Source organism: Vanessa cardui, chromosome 12 (genome assembly GCF_905220365.1).
Source record: "Vanessa cardui chromosome 12, ilVanCard2.1, whole genome shotgun sequence".
NCBI classification, from domain to species: Eukaryota; Metazoa; Arthropoda; class Insecta; order Lepidoptera; family Nymphalidae; genus Vanessa; species Vanessa cardui.
This window is the reverse complement of record NC_061134.1, coordinates 11,323,454-11,335,567: the sequence shown is the minus strand read 5'-3', so window position 1 is coordinate 11,335,567 and position 12,114 is coordinate 11,323,454. Positions and strand designations below refer to the sequence as shown.

The window sequence follows — 12,114 nt, the reverse complement described above, 5'->3', positions numbered from 1 at the left end:
GTCTATCAATTCTAAATTTAACTTTCAAAAATTCAATCACAATTTTGCTGAAATTTAATATCATAGATTATTCAAGATTTCGACCAATAATATTACGTCAATTTGTTTACAATGGCAAAGTTGTTTATTTGTATTTTCTGCTCCTTCGGTTGGAACAGACTTAAGTCTTTTTGAAGGCAAGTGACGTATTGGCGAGGTACTTATTTTTAACAGTGCTAATATGCTGTCGTCTGCCCGTCTACTTACTTATATTACATAAAAACGTTGTGAGGGAAGATTCAAAAGTGTAAAAGCCTAAACGACTAGGTATGCGTTATATTAAACAGTCTTTATTATTTACACATTGTCTATGGCTTTCGAAAATATTCCATTCACCCCTAAATAGATTTATTTCAATCTTAAAAGGATTTGTTATTATCAGATAAAGATAAATAAAGCTCGAACTAAATAAATCTAGACCTCTCCATCAAATATTCAGTTGAATGAATTTAGTATTACTCTGTATTAAACTGATCCGAGCTAGATTCATCTAGGTAGCACACTTAGGGACCTTCCACATTGGCGTTTTTTACAAAGCAAAAATCCATTTTCACTTTATTTGACGGCAATTCAATTTTTACAGCTTTTCTAAATTCATTTTAATTTTATCTATGGTAGTCTTCGTGATTTAGGCTTTATGTATATTAACACAGATGTTTTCTTAAAACAAGAGAAATTTAATATTATTTCTTTAATGATTTTGTTGAGAAAAGTCATATTTAATTTACATTCAACAAGAAATAAGTGATTAAAGAACTTTTAATATTTTGTTTGACGACAAAAATCAACTATATATTTAAATATCTATATATATATATACGTAATAAAACAATTAGTACACAAGTGATATACAAAGTAGGTAAATAAGACTCTCGAGACAGTTTCAGTACAAAAACACAGACTGAGTCTGAGCACAGTCTCTCGAGAGATCTTCCCTCTGTGTGAAAGACCTTTCATATTCAATATACTACCGTCGATATCTGTCAAGACGAGTGATGGTCACGACCGAAGGCATCGCTCAGTTCCCGTTCTCAGATCAATAGCAAATTGATCTATGGCAATGTAAAAGCTTCTTAATCAAAATTCAATCACTCAAATGGTTTATTAAAATGTTCGACTTATCTATATTTGTATGTCAATTTATTATTAAAAGCAATATCCTAGTGGATAGAACTCATGCATCTTAATCGATGATTGCCGGTTCAACACGAATTTCCATCTCGATTTCAGAGAGGAGACCTTAGTCCAGCAGTGCGGCATGAAAAGGCAGTTACTTCACTTCATTTAAGGTGGCCCACACCTTTCTAAGAAGTATTTTATATATATTTTTTTTTTCAAATTGCCGGTTGCAACTGATTTTAAATGTGGATACCAATGAGTAATACTGACAAAAATCAGTAATTATTCTTTCTTTTACCAATTATTATTAGTAAGTACAACAAAGAGCACTTATTGGACAACTGCAATATTGTTGACATCTGTATAATATTGTATGAACTCTTTATATATGAATAAGACTTGTTTCAAATGTTTTATTGATTCATTGTAAATACTAAAATTTATCTACAGGATTTTATGACAGGAACGAATAAATAGCTTTTTAAGATTTCATAAGCGAGACGATAAGAAAACCTCGACGAAAACGTATTAACCGGTAAACGATGAACAACATTAAGTCGTAATCGTATTAACCTCTACATGTACTTGGGGACAATTCTGGTAACAAATTGTCATTGCATCGCAATCGAATCGTAACATCTTCGTTGTCATTTAATAGTTTTCTTATTCTACCTAGTCTTTAACCTATTGGCGGCCCTGGGTATATTAGGATAATGAGGCCCCTACGACTAGATAAACAAAGGGTATTGATTTATTTTTATTACCACATATTTATATTATACTTATTTATTTAACCTGAGGAGGTTAAATAAAGACCCCTATCGATCGCAGTGCCCTGGACACTTGCCCAAAGTGCCCAACGGGAAAGAAGGGTCTGATTCTACCAACTCAAATCCAGTCGATGTTCGCTTGAAGAATCGGAAATATATCGTAATCAATATGAATTAGTATAATTGATCTCCGTTTACGATTTATTTTAAGTTTACTTTTCTGAGACAGATAATTGAGAAAGTGTCGTTTGTTAGTTAATTTATAATATATTAGTAGAATTGCCCCCGTTGTCATTTACCTTAATGACAAGAGAATTGTAAGCATGACGTTATCGTACGTTTCCTCTAAAACAGTTGCCAATTCCTAAGTATTCATTAACGTTACGTAAGTACATCTTACGTATTATAACCCGCAACAATACTCATCTTAGGGTAGGCGAGAGTGGGTGTATACATTATGTCATTTTCAATGTCAATTTCAATTTGTGTATGCAAAATTTCATGATATGTTACAGAGTATTTTAAAATGAATAAAGAGGGAGTGGGCTACATCTTCCAAGAAGACGACGAGCTGAAAGTCCAACAAAGATCTGCTGATTTTAAGTATAAATGTAAAATATCAAAAAGGCACAGGCAACTGTGAGCCCGTAGATTTTGTAAATAAAAAAAAAATAATCAGAATAGTAATTAAGACATAAAAGCTAACAAAATCAATTCAATCTTTTTATAATATAAGTTCGTTTATGGTTTTTTTAAACTGTCATACTCTTCATCCACTCCTAAATCCACATTCAATGCTAGAATATTTTGTTATCACCGACGCGTGACAACACAAAAGCAACTAATTCACTTAATTCGGAGACGTAATTTACGAAACATATCAGCTAAAGCCAAGACCGTTTCACACCCACACAGACCTATCTGATGTTTTACTTTTATTACCAGTGAAGTAACACCTCGTAATGAACATCTAAGAGTTTTGTTGCAAGAGGAAGCTCACAGATTAGACGTCCTACTTTCATGAAACATAAAATCACCCAACGGTTTCATTAATGTTTATAGTATACGCTAACGTAGTTTAAAATAAATAGACCTCGTTTCGGGGATATGTTTGAACGAAGTACTAAATGGAAATGATGAAATTGAATCGGACGGGTTAAAACATAAAACGACGATAAAAATACGCAAAAGCAAACAAAGTAGTCTAAATTAGGTGCTATTCATAAATAATAAAACGTAACGCCTGAATAAATTTCGTGATTTGAATGTATGATGTAAAGTTTATTAGATTTTGTGAATTAAGTAAAAAAAGTATGTATTCGTTTGGATGGCAGTACATTATGGTATTGTTGCCTACTTTTAGGAGTATGGATTATGTAAATAAACAAGATTAAAAAAAAGACTAACAATGGATAAAATTTATTCACCTAAGAAATTTGAGAAAACCATTACAAAAAAAATAATAGTAGGTATAACAAGAACGACACACATATATTATTTTCTATAATAATTTGCACAGACACAGTAAATATTCAACGAGGGCACTACCTTGTTCGGAGTCTGACAAAGGTACGTTTTATTCTATTATGAAAAAGATACGTAGGTACTCTATTTTGTTTAAAAGCGAAGCGAGAAATTGAGTAAGTATTCAATGAACTCCATTATTTTCTACTACAAAATTCACAAGCAGATATAAGATAGTAAGTATATTTCATAAATCTTTAGGAGTACCCCTGACAACGAGTATACAAAATTTCATGATGATTGCTTGAGTAGTTAAGAAGTGAAAACGTAGCAAATAAATATGTGCATTATACTTTCACTTCTCTGATATTCATGTGATGATGTGATTTCGAGGGGAAGGAATTATTTTCAAAATATACAGTTGAACTAGCTGTCGCCTGCTTGGAAAGTTGGTCGTCAGGTAAGAGGCATTAGAACCTATGGCTTTCTTAGGAGTTCGAGCTTGCTTCATAGCAAATTTCATCAATTTCGATCGATTTAGCGATTTGGCAGTGTGAGAGCAACGAATAGAGATAATTTTCGCATTTATAATGTTAGTATAGATTCTCAAGTAGATTCTTGCGAGCACTTGGCAATTATTTATTATTTCGTCATTCATCATAATTTAGTCATATGACATTTTACAAAATTAAAATAAATTAAAAGCTACCAACTGTCCTGAATGAAGATTTTATCGGGAAGAATCGGCTAAAATCTCAATAGTTATTATTTCCAACCGATTCTTTTTAGACCAGTAATGTAATGTAAGTGTAATAATGTCTTTCGTAGTTAGGGCAGGTATTAACTACGTTACTTATTTTTCTATTAAAGAAGAACACTTTTTCTAAACTTATTAGGTTACAGGAATAATTAATAGAAACTCGAGCGAGTATACTCGAGGTCTCAGGTGTCGGGTACAAAGTAAAGTTCGTCGCACTCCGCTTTCTAAATATAAAGATTAGAACAATACAAGTGGTTGTAATCCGAGAAGTGGTACGTGCACACAGTGCGGTGTCAAGCGTCCAAAGGAAACCGCACATTCAACGTGCAACGATTGCGGACAATTTATTTTATAGTCGGTTTGGTTCTGGCCGGAATAACCACAATATAATTGACATACATTTTTTTCATTCTTGTTTAGGACAAACATTATAGCATCACTTTGAATTAAACGAAAACTCTCAGCAACAGCTTGTTGTTGTTTTTGGTGAACTATCAAATTTGCACCCTAATGGTAAGCAACCATCACCGCCCAAGGACATTGGCCCCGTATGTTATTTCAACCATTCATTACATCACTAATGCACAACAATATTAGGCGCTACGATGTGGCTCCTTGTGCCTTTGGTTCAACGGGTTTACTAACCCTTCAAACGGTACGACTCACATATAAAAACTCAGACATAAAAACTATTTATGAAGTCAATGGTCAAATTAATCTTGTGTAAATATATTTAAAGTGGTTGTTAATATGAATATCAAAATAAACAAGCGAGCGACCGGAGCAAACATAAAATCTTGCAGATTTCCATATTTGAATAAGCTTATAAGAGAGATGAGACAGTCTCTGCAGTTCTATGCACATGCGCTTCATAATAATTTATATTTTATGACGTGTTGTGAACAGACTATAAAATTGTTACAAGATTTATTTCATTTATATAATCTAATTAAACTTTAGATTAAACCTTAGTAAGCCACGATATATAAATATGAATATTAATATTATATGCAATTTCGATCTCTTAATAAATTGTTTGATTACTTTACATCGTGGTGTTTTTTTGCTTTAAATGGGAATATTTGAGATGAAATATCATCAAAATTATATTTTATGAAAAACAATCCCTCAGTACAAACTCTAGATCAAGCAATTAACGTTATATAGACATACATTTAATTTAAACATAAAATAAAAATTTCCCCAGGGTTGAATTTGACTTTTACAAAATAAAAAATTTATTCAAATTAGTGAAATTACTATGTAAACAATTTCATCACGAGACACGGTTTACTGTTTACATTACGCTAGAGTAAAGAAGAAACAAACATTCGTAAAAATTTCATTCGACTAACCAAACATCAAACAGACGTGGTTGCAGCACCTCTGCTTAGGATTTGCATGTTTATTTGGTTGAACAAATTTCACCGTCAATAAAAAAAATATATGAATCCGATAAATCTTGTTTTAGTAATAGTCTGTTAAATCTAATTTTATTTGAAATGTCCATAAAATTCTAAGCTGTATACATATTTTTTTATTTATAGGGTTTCGATAACTATTTGGATATGTTATCTGCAAATATTATTAAAGTTTTTAAGTCAGCTAAATATTTTCGTTTTAGTTAGAATATATACGAATAGCTCAAAGATCACTGATTGCCTTTCAAAAACATGATCTTTAGCAATGAAGAGCGGGAATAAAAAGAAGATTAATACACTTTATACCACTGACTGGCGCTGTGTTTATTGTACTGTCAGACTGGGCAATGGGATCAATGATTGATCCCATTGAACCTATCTCGTGTTTGTGATAAATGACATTCTATAGTAGATAAATGTGCTGTCGTGTATATGTTGTCTGCTTAGTCGGTCTAATGGCTAGCCTATTAGACTGTAGACTGCGAGGTCTTGAGTTCAATCCCCATACTGTCCCAATAACGAAAATGGATTTCCTGTAAAAAAATTGTGCGTTATGTGTGTGAAACCACGTTAAGTCATTGGTCCTGCATCTGAACATGTTTCCTGAAATCCCATCGGATTACGTGAAGGAATCGAAAAAGCACATGACTTTGCGAACACGTTTGTGTCTTATATTAGGTCCATCGTAGCTGGGTTATGGCTAGTTATGATCTCGGCCAAGAAGACATCATCATCACTTGTAATATTGGGATTACAAAAGGATGATCCTAATATAAGGTGTATAATGGTGGCTGTTCGATGTGAGATGTTTATTTATTTTTGCTCAAAAAGTCAACGCTAAATTTTACCTTTCCCTGTCGTATATTAACGAAAGAAAATAATACTTTTTAGTTATTTACTAATTATTAAATTAATATATTTTATCCGTCATTAATAATAAAGATAGATGCAGGCATTTCTTAATGCATTACATTACACTAAACTTAATTATCTTTGAAAAAAGAAACAGTTAACATTAAGCTTATAAAAACAAGTAATGCAGAAAATAAAACATCGCTAAAAAAATGAAAAGTGATTCAATAGCACCCTACGTTACAATTTAAATCTTAACTGGGTTAGCAATACTATGGAATGTATGTCAGTCTATATTAAGACATAGGAAATGCAAGTGACATAATAGATTTACTTATTTGCGAGGTATGACGTCACAATTCAGTATCGCATTATGGGAACGGAAGCCATTCAGGTGCAATGTGCATTGCTAAGACGCCTCCCATATGACGAGATTAGAATGTTCGCACCTTTGTCGCGAATGATTATGATAATGCATTGTAGTCTTTATATCTTAAGTAATAAGATACAATTGTATACACTAGACTTACGTATGTAATGTCAGTACGTAAAACTAATGACAGTTACCCAGTTACCGCTTAACAATCTACTTCCAGAGAATGTGTATTTTTTATCATATGATGAGTTTTTAGTAAAACATTGTTGACTTTATATACACTAAAGCAATCATAAAACGATTGAAGAAACACGAGCTATTACCTGACCTACGATACGAAAACCAATAAGCTCTTTTTATGTTACAGATTTAGGTATTTTATAAGGCAAGTTTAATATAGGAAAGGTCATTTTGTTCTCACGATGTCCAATCACTTATGTTTACTAGTAAAGGGTCAGACAGGCACCAATATCTTGCTCGAGACACAATAAAGGATTTGCTGCACTTCGCAGGGCATAGAGGTAGACGTATTATGTGTATATAGCGATACATAGAAAACATTGCTACGTGTGAGACTGGTTAGACCAGATACTCCCCACTCCGTTCCGCCTTGCACAAAACAGCTGACTGATCCGACAACAAAGAACGTAAAGGACAATCTAGTATTTAGGTAGTTATTTAATTTAATTAAATTCTAATTTACGTGTATGAATGTTGTTTGAGCTATCGATTCAACAAATCGCGATACTGGCTTTTGTTTTCGTGCGATTTCGATTGTAACAAATTATGCATTTGCGTATGACGCAAATGTTTCGTAACTGGTTGTATTTGTAGTGTCTCCATTGTCTTAAAAATTTGATCAAAATAAAGAGAAGATGATAATGACTCCTGTGAATGATTTGATGTCGACCTAACAAAGGGCATACTTGCCTTTCTGTTCATCCAATACACGGAGTCTCTTGAGATATTTTACTCTGAAAAACTATTGTCTCTTTACAAAACAGTGTCTTGTATATAGATGACAAATCACGGATTCATTTTATTATTTTATAGGAGTCAATTGTCACTTGTGTCGTAGTTTTTCACTCGTCTATTTGAAGTTAATATTATGACGCTTTTTAACTTTCACGACACGTTATTTTTGGACAAAAAAAGGGTTATAAGTACTTTAAAGTCTTTGTTTACAATGATAAGAGTTTTATGTATTATTTACATCACTTTTCAGTGGCCTGCGAACGTGATAATCGTTGCACTGCCTGCGCACTTTATTTGCGCTGCTGCGTCAAAAACAGTCGCTCGGGTGTTAAAAGCGAAACTCGCTCGGACGAGAAATCAGTTGTGAGGATTTTCTATCTCCGTCTCTAGCTTAGACATTTACTATTTCATCTCCCTCGCGCAATTGACAATTTGTAGGCTGTGTTACTACATCTAGTGACGAAAAAGTTACCCTTTTGAAAAGTAAATTTTATAATTGTTATTATTCTCAAACGTATTAATAAAAACTTAGCTCAAATAATTAATTATAAAAACACAGAAAAGTTAAGTGGTTGAAATAAAACTTTTAAGTGTTTAAAAAATTCAGTAAGATAGATTGAAGTAGATATTTAATTATAGTTGCACTGCACTCAAATTTGACCTTGCAATTTCACTCTCATTGCGTCAAAAGACGTTTTTCTTAAAATTAAGAGCGGTGCATGCATCACCTTAAATTTTTCAAATATTGCGCTCAATGATGTTATACCTCAAGTAAAATATTGTTATAATATGTATTAATAATGATAATATGAACCGACATGAAAGTATTTAAATAATATAAGCGCAATGGCTCATATCAGAAGACTGTAGAGGAATGAAGGGAGGCTGAATTAAGTTAACGCACGTTTCGACCCTTACCCCTTTTTTAATAATTACAACGTTTTCACTATATTACATTAATATATGCCATCACCCTATTCAAATGGAGAATTATTTGATTTCCATTATCGCAATTTGTTTTTTAATTTATGTTCTTGATTTCGTATCTATATGAATTCAGAAGCTTTTTCCTCCTTTTAATCTCGTTGAATTGCCTTTTAAGCTTAAATATTTATATCAACGTACGTTTAGACTTAGCTTAATAGATACTCTAAGTGTTGCCCTAAAATGCCTCTCGAGGCAAAGCAACAGCCCTGATATTGTGTATTATGTGACAATACAGTGTATACAACCATTATATTTTGGGTCGTTTAAAATTTTCCGCTGCTAATAGATTAGATTAGAAATAAATAAAACTGAACAGTTTATGCAAAATAAACTTTTTTATAAGTACTATTAATTAATATTTATCAATAAAGGAAAATCCTCATTATATTTACAAATATTATGTATTTATTAAAATTTTCAACTACTTTTTGACCATATCTTTTTAGGCATTAAACATTTTTAAAGACATAAAAATCTTCTTTATTTAATTTGGTTTGGAAGAATATAAAATAAAATGTAATCTACAAGATGAAGATAGCATTTTTGTTGCAAATTACTTTAATAAGGATATATTAACATGAATACAGTAAGAAGTACCTTAAGGTTTTTATTGTATATCACAAAAAATAAACTATGTTCTTAGAAAATTATTATGTGTTTTTCTGCCAAAACTTTGCAGCATTGCGAGGAGTTTTGCCCTTGCCAGAGTTCTTTTTTGGCACAGAATGAGTTTCACTGCCACCACCCGAGGCAGATTCTTCGTTTTCAGCTTGAGTTTTTAAAGTTTTCTTTATGTATAAAATCTGAAAAAAGAAAACAATTTATACAGCCAAATTAAAAATTTTAAAAATTCGCTTGATGCTTCTGAAAAGTGTAAATTTAGAAACATCCACACAATGTGCAAAATGCTCAGAACAAGGTAACATAACAGTCTAACTACTCCCAATAACATGGTGTGTTTACATATAATCAGAAATATGTTCAAAGATTGTTGTTTAAAATTTATAATTCTATTTATTATCTTCATAATGAGGTTTCTATTTTAAATCAGTTATAATACCTCTCAAGAAAATTTATTCTTTAAACCTAATATATAAACATGTTATTTTTTTTTTGAAAAGGAAGAATTACTTATGCAATTATTTTTCACCTATTATTTACAGTTTTGTCATACTAAAATTCATAAAAGGCAGTACTACAAGTCAATCCTTTTACATTCATTGTATTTAAAATAAACTCATTCAAACCTCCTGTTCTATAGCCTGGTGATGTCTAATTGCACGTTGTTTGTGATGGTTAGCCCTCTGTATGTGTCTGTCTACCGAGCTGAGTACTGCTTCACAGGCATTGCACCAATCAGCTAGAACATCGGCGATCGCAGCTGCATCTTCTAATCTAGCATCCCGCCCAAGGGCTACGTCAACTTCAACACGCTTGCATTCTTGATCAAGCTTACCATGAATTATATCTGAAACATTTTTTATTTTTTATCAGTTTTATCAATTGTATTATAACAACAAGTAATCATTTTTACAGAAAAAAATTGTTGTCTATTTTTTATCTTAGGAGTAGCCTTCAGTGAAAAAAACAAAATAGATATTATATAATAGATGATGTATGCATTATTTTATTCCTCTTTATATTTTATATTATATACTATTCTTTAGAATTTTCAGATAATCTATATAATTGATGCATATTTTGATATTTACTGAATTGTCTATTTATGTGCCATTTAAAATTTTTGTAAGACTACTAAGCATGCATTGTTATTCACATAAAATACATATAGTGAAATTTATAATATTATAAATTATATATTCCAGACAATAATCATGCAGATACTTAGACTTATGGCTTACGACAAATGAAACAAATCAAATAGATACAAATACTATTTGCAAGGCGTAGTATATAAAGTATGTGTATTTATTATGGTAGAAATGGAATTAATGTAAAATATTACCTGCATAAATGGCTTCTATGATCAAATCTTCTAAGTCTCTAACATTTTTAATATCCAATTCTTTTAATAGTACACTATATGGGATGCATTTTTCCTGTGTTGCTAGTGTGGCTATAGTCAAATGTTGTAGTTTTTTGCATTGTACTGGAGTAAGATCTAAATATTCAGATTTGTTTTCCAGATATTCTTTATATGTACCATACGCAAATAGATTGAGCGTTTTGAAATGTGTAGCGAATGGTCCGGTCTCCAACTGAAATTTGAATAGGGACATTATTAAGAATTTATAGTGACTACTAACACCTTTAAGTGAAACTGACTTAAAATTATGAAAGAATTTAACTGTCAACTTTATATCTGAGTTTAAGATATCTTAGTAGTTTTTTGGGATTTTGTTCATCCTCCTCCCCTTATCCCAATTTTATTTGAGGTCGGCACACAATGTCTTAGTACATTTTGCAAAAATTTAAGGAGTTTGTTCCAATCAGAGATGTGGCACAAAATGTAAAATAACAATATCTTGGAAATGATCTCGGGGAATCATGATTTCATATATGTATATATAAAAGAATGGTTGGACATCGCGAATTAAGATGCAAAACACATGACAACACTGCATAAGTTATACCTACCGGCGATTTTTAAGGAAATTATAGTAATGAAAAACCAACCTCTTTAATATTAGGCATTTCAAGTAGTTCCCCAAATACATGAACACCTGGTGCTTCTAGCACTTGTTTTATAAGTTCTGCACATGCTGATCCTTTAGCACCTTTAGCAAGTAAAATAAACTGTTCTAAAGGATGATTTGTAGAAAACGATAATAAGGAAGAAGGCTCATCTCTATCCATTGACATAGCGTTCATGGTGATTTTTTGATTTAAGCACGTATCGGTCTAGTATCTAATATCAGAAAAATATTAAACAACTGATATTACAACTTTTCTTTGTGGAGTCTCACTTTTCAGCAATAATTTGACAAGTTTTTGACTTTGATTAATTAACATTTAACAATCAATAGACAATAAGTACTACTAAACCTTTCGTAGATATAGATAAAAGCTTATAGTTAACGTTTTTTTAACTTCAATGAAAACGATAACTCAGTTTATTACAGACAAAATATATGACTTTGAAAAACTTAGATATAAATAATCCTAAAGTATTCATGAAAATGTATTGGTTAATACGCTAATATAAAATGTTTAAATTACCATATTTAATTTGTATACGTTATGGTTATAAACATTATAATATTTATTACACAAATCAGTGTTTCTTCTATTTTTATTAAAATATGAATAATCCACTTGAATTTTATTAAAATTATATTTTGAACGTTTCTGGATTTAAAATATTTATATCATTGCTATAGACCGAACATA

The 12,114-nt window shown here is 31.3% G+C and overlaps 2 protein-coding genes across 3 annotated transcripts in view; both read right to left on the bottom strand.

Annotated features, from left to right (window-relative positions):
- LOC124534504 (protein yippee-like) overlaps nucleotides 1-8,138 on the bottom strand; it is a 103,810-nt gene extending 95,672 nt beyond the window's left edge. For both annotated transcript variants that reach the window (XM_047110424.1, XM_047110428.1), the window contains exon 1: nucleotides 7,732-8,138. The gene's annotated coding sequence lies outside the window, so the exon portion shown is untranslated. The remainder of the gene's footprint in view (nucleotides 1-7,731) is intronic.
- A 1,150-nt stretch (nucleotides 8,139-9,288) lies between these two features.
- On the bottom strand, nucleotides 9,289-11,729 carry LOC124534422 (COP9 signalosome complex subunit 7a). The gene is made up of 4 exons (XM_047110296.1): nucleotides 11,401-11,729; nucleotides 10,730-10,982; nucleotides 10,011-10,231; nucleotides 9,289-9,566 (listed from the first exon to the last, which is right to left on the bottom strand). The coding sequence occupies exons 1-4, from the start codon at nucleotides 11,593-11,595 to the stop codon at nucleotides 9,414-9,416; spliced, it is 822 nt and encodes a 273-aa protein (XP_046966252.1). The 5' UTR covers nucleotides 11,596-11,729; the 3' UTR covers nucleotides 9,289-9,413.
- Between the last annotated feature and the right edge of the window lie 385 nt (nucleotides 11,730-12,114).

Excerpts from the sequence above, each read along its gene's own strand:
- LOC124534422 (XM_047110296.1), bottom strand. The coding sequence starts at position 11,595 with ATGAACGCTATGTCAATGGATAGAGATGAGCCTTCTTCCTTATTATCG. Across the intron at positions 10,232-10,729 it reads CATAGAAGCCATTTATGCAG|ATATAATTCATGGTAAGCTT; the intron begins GTAATATTTTAC and ends AAAATGTTTCAG. Across the intron at positions 9,567-10,010 it reads ACCAGGCTATAGAACAGGAG|ATTTTATACATAAAGAAAAC; the intron begins GTTTGAATGAGT and ends TTCTTTTTTCAG.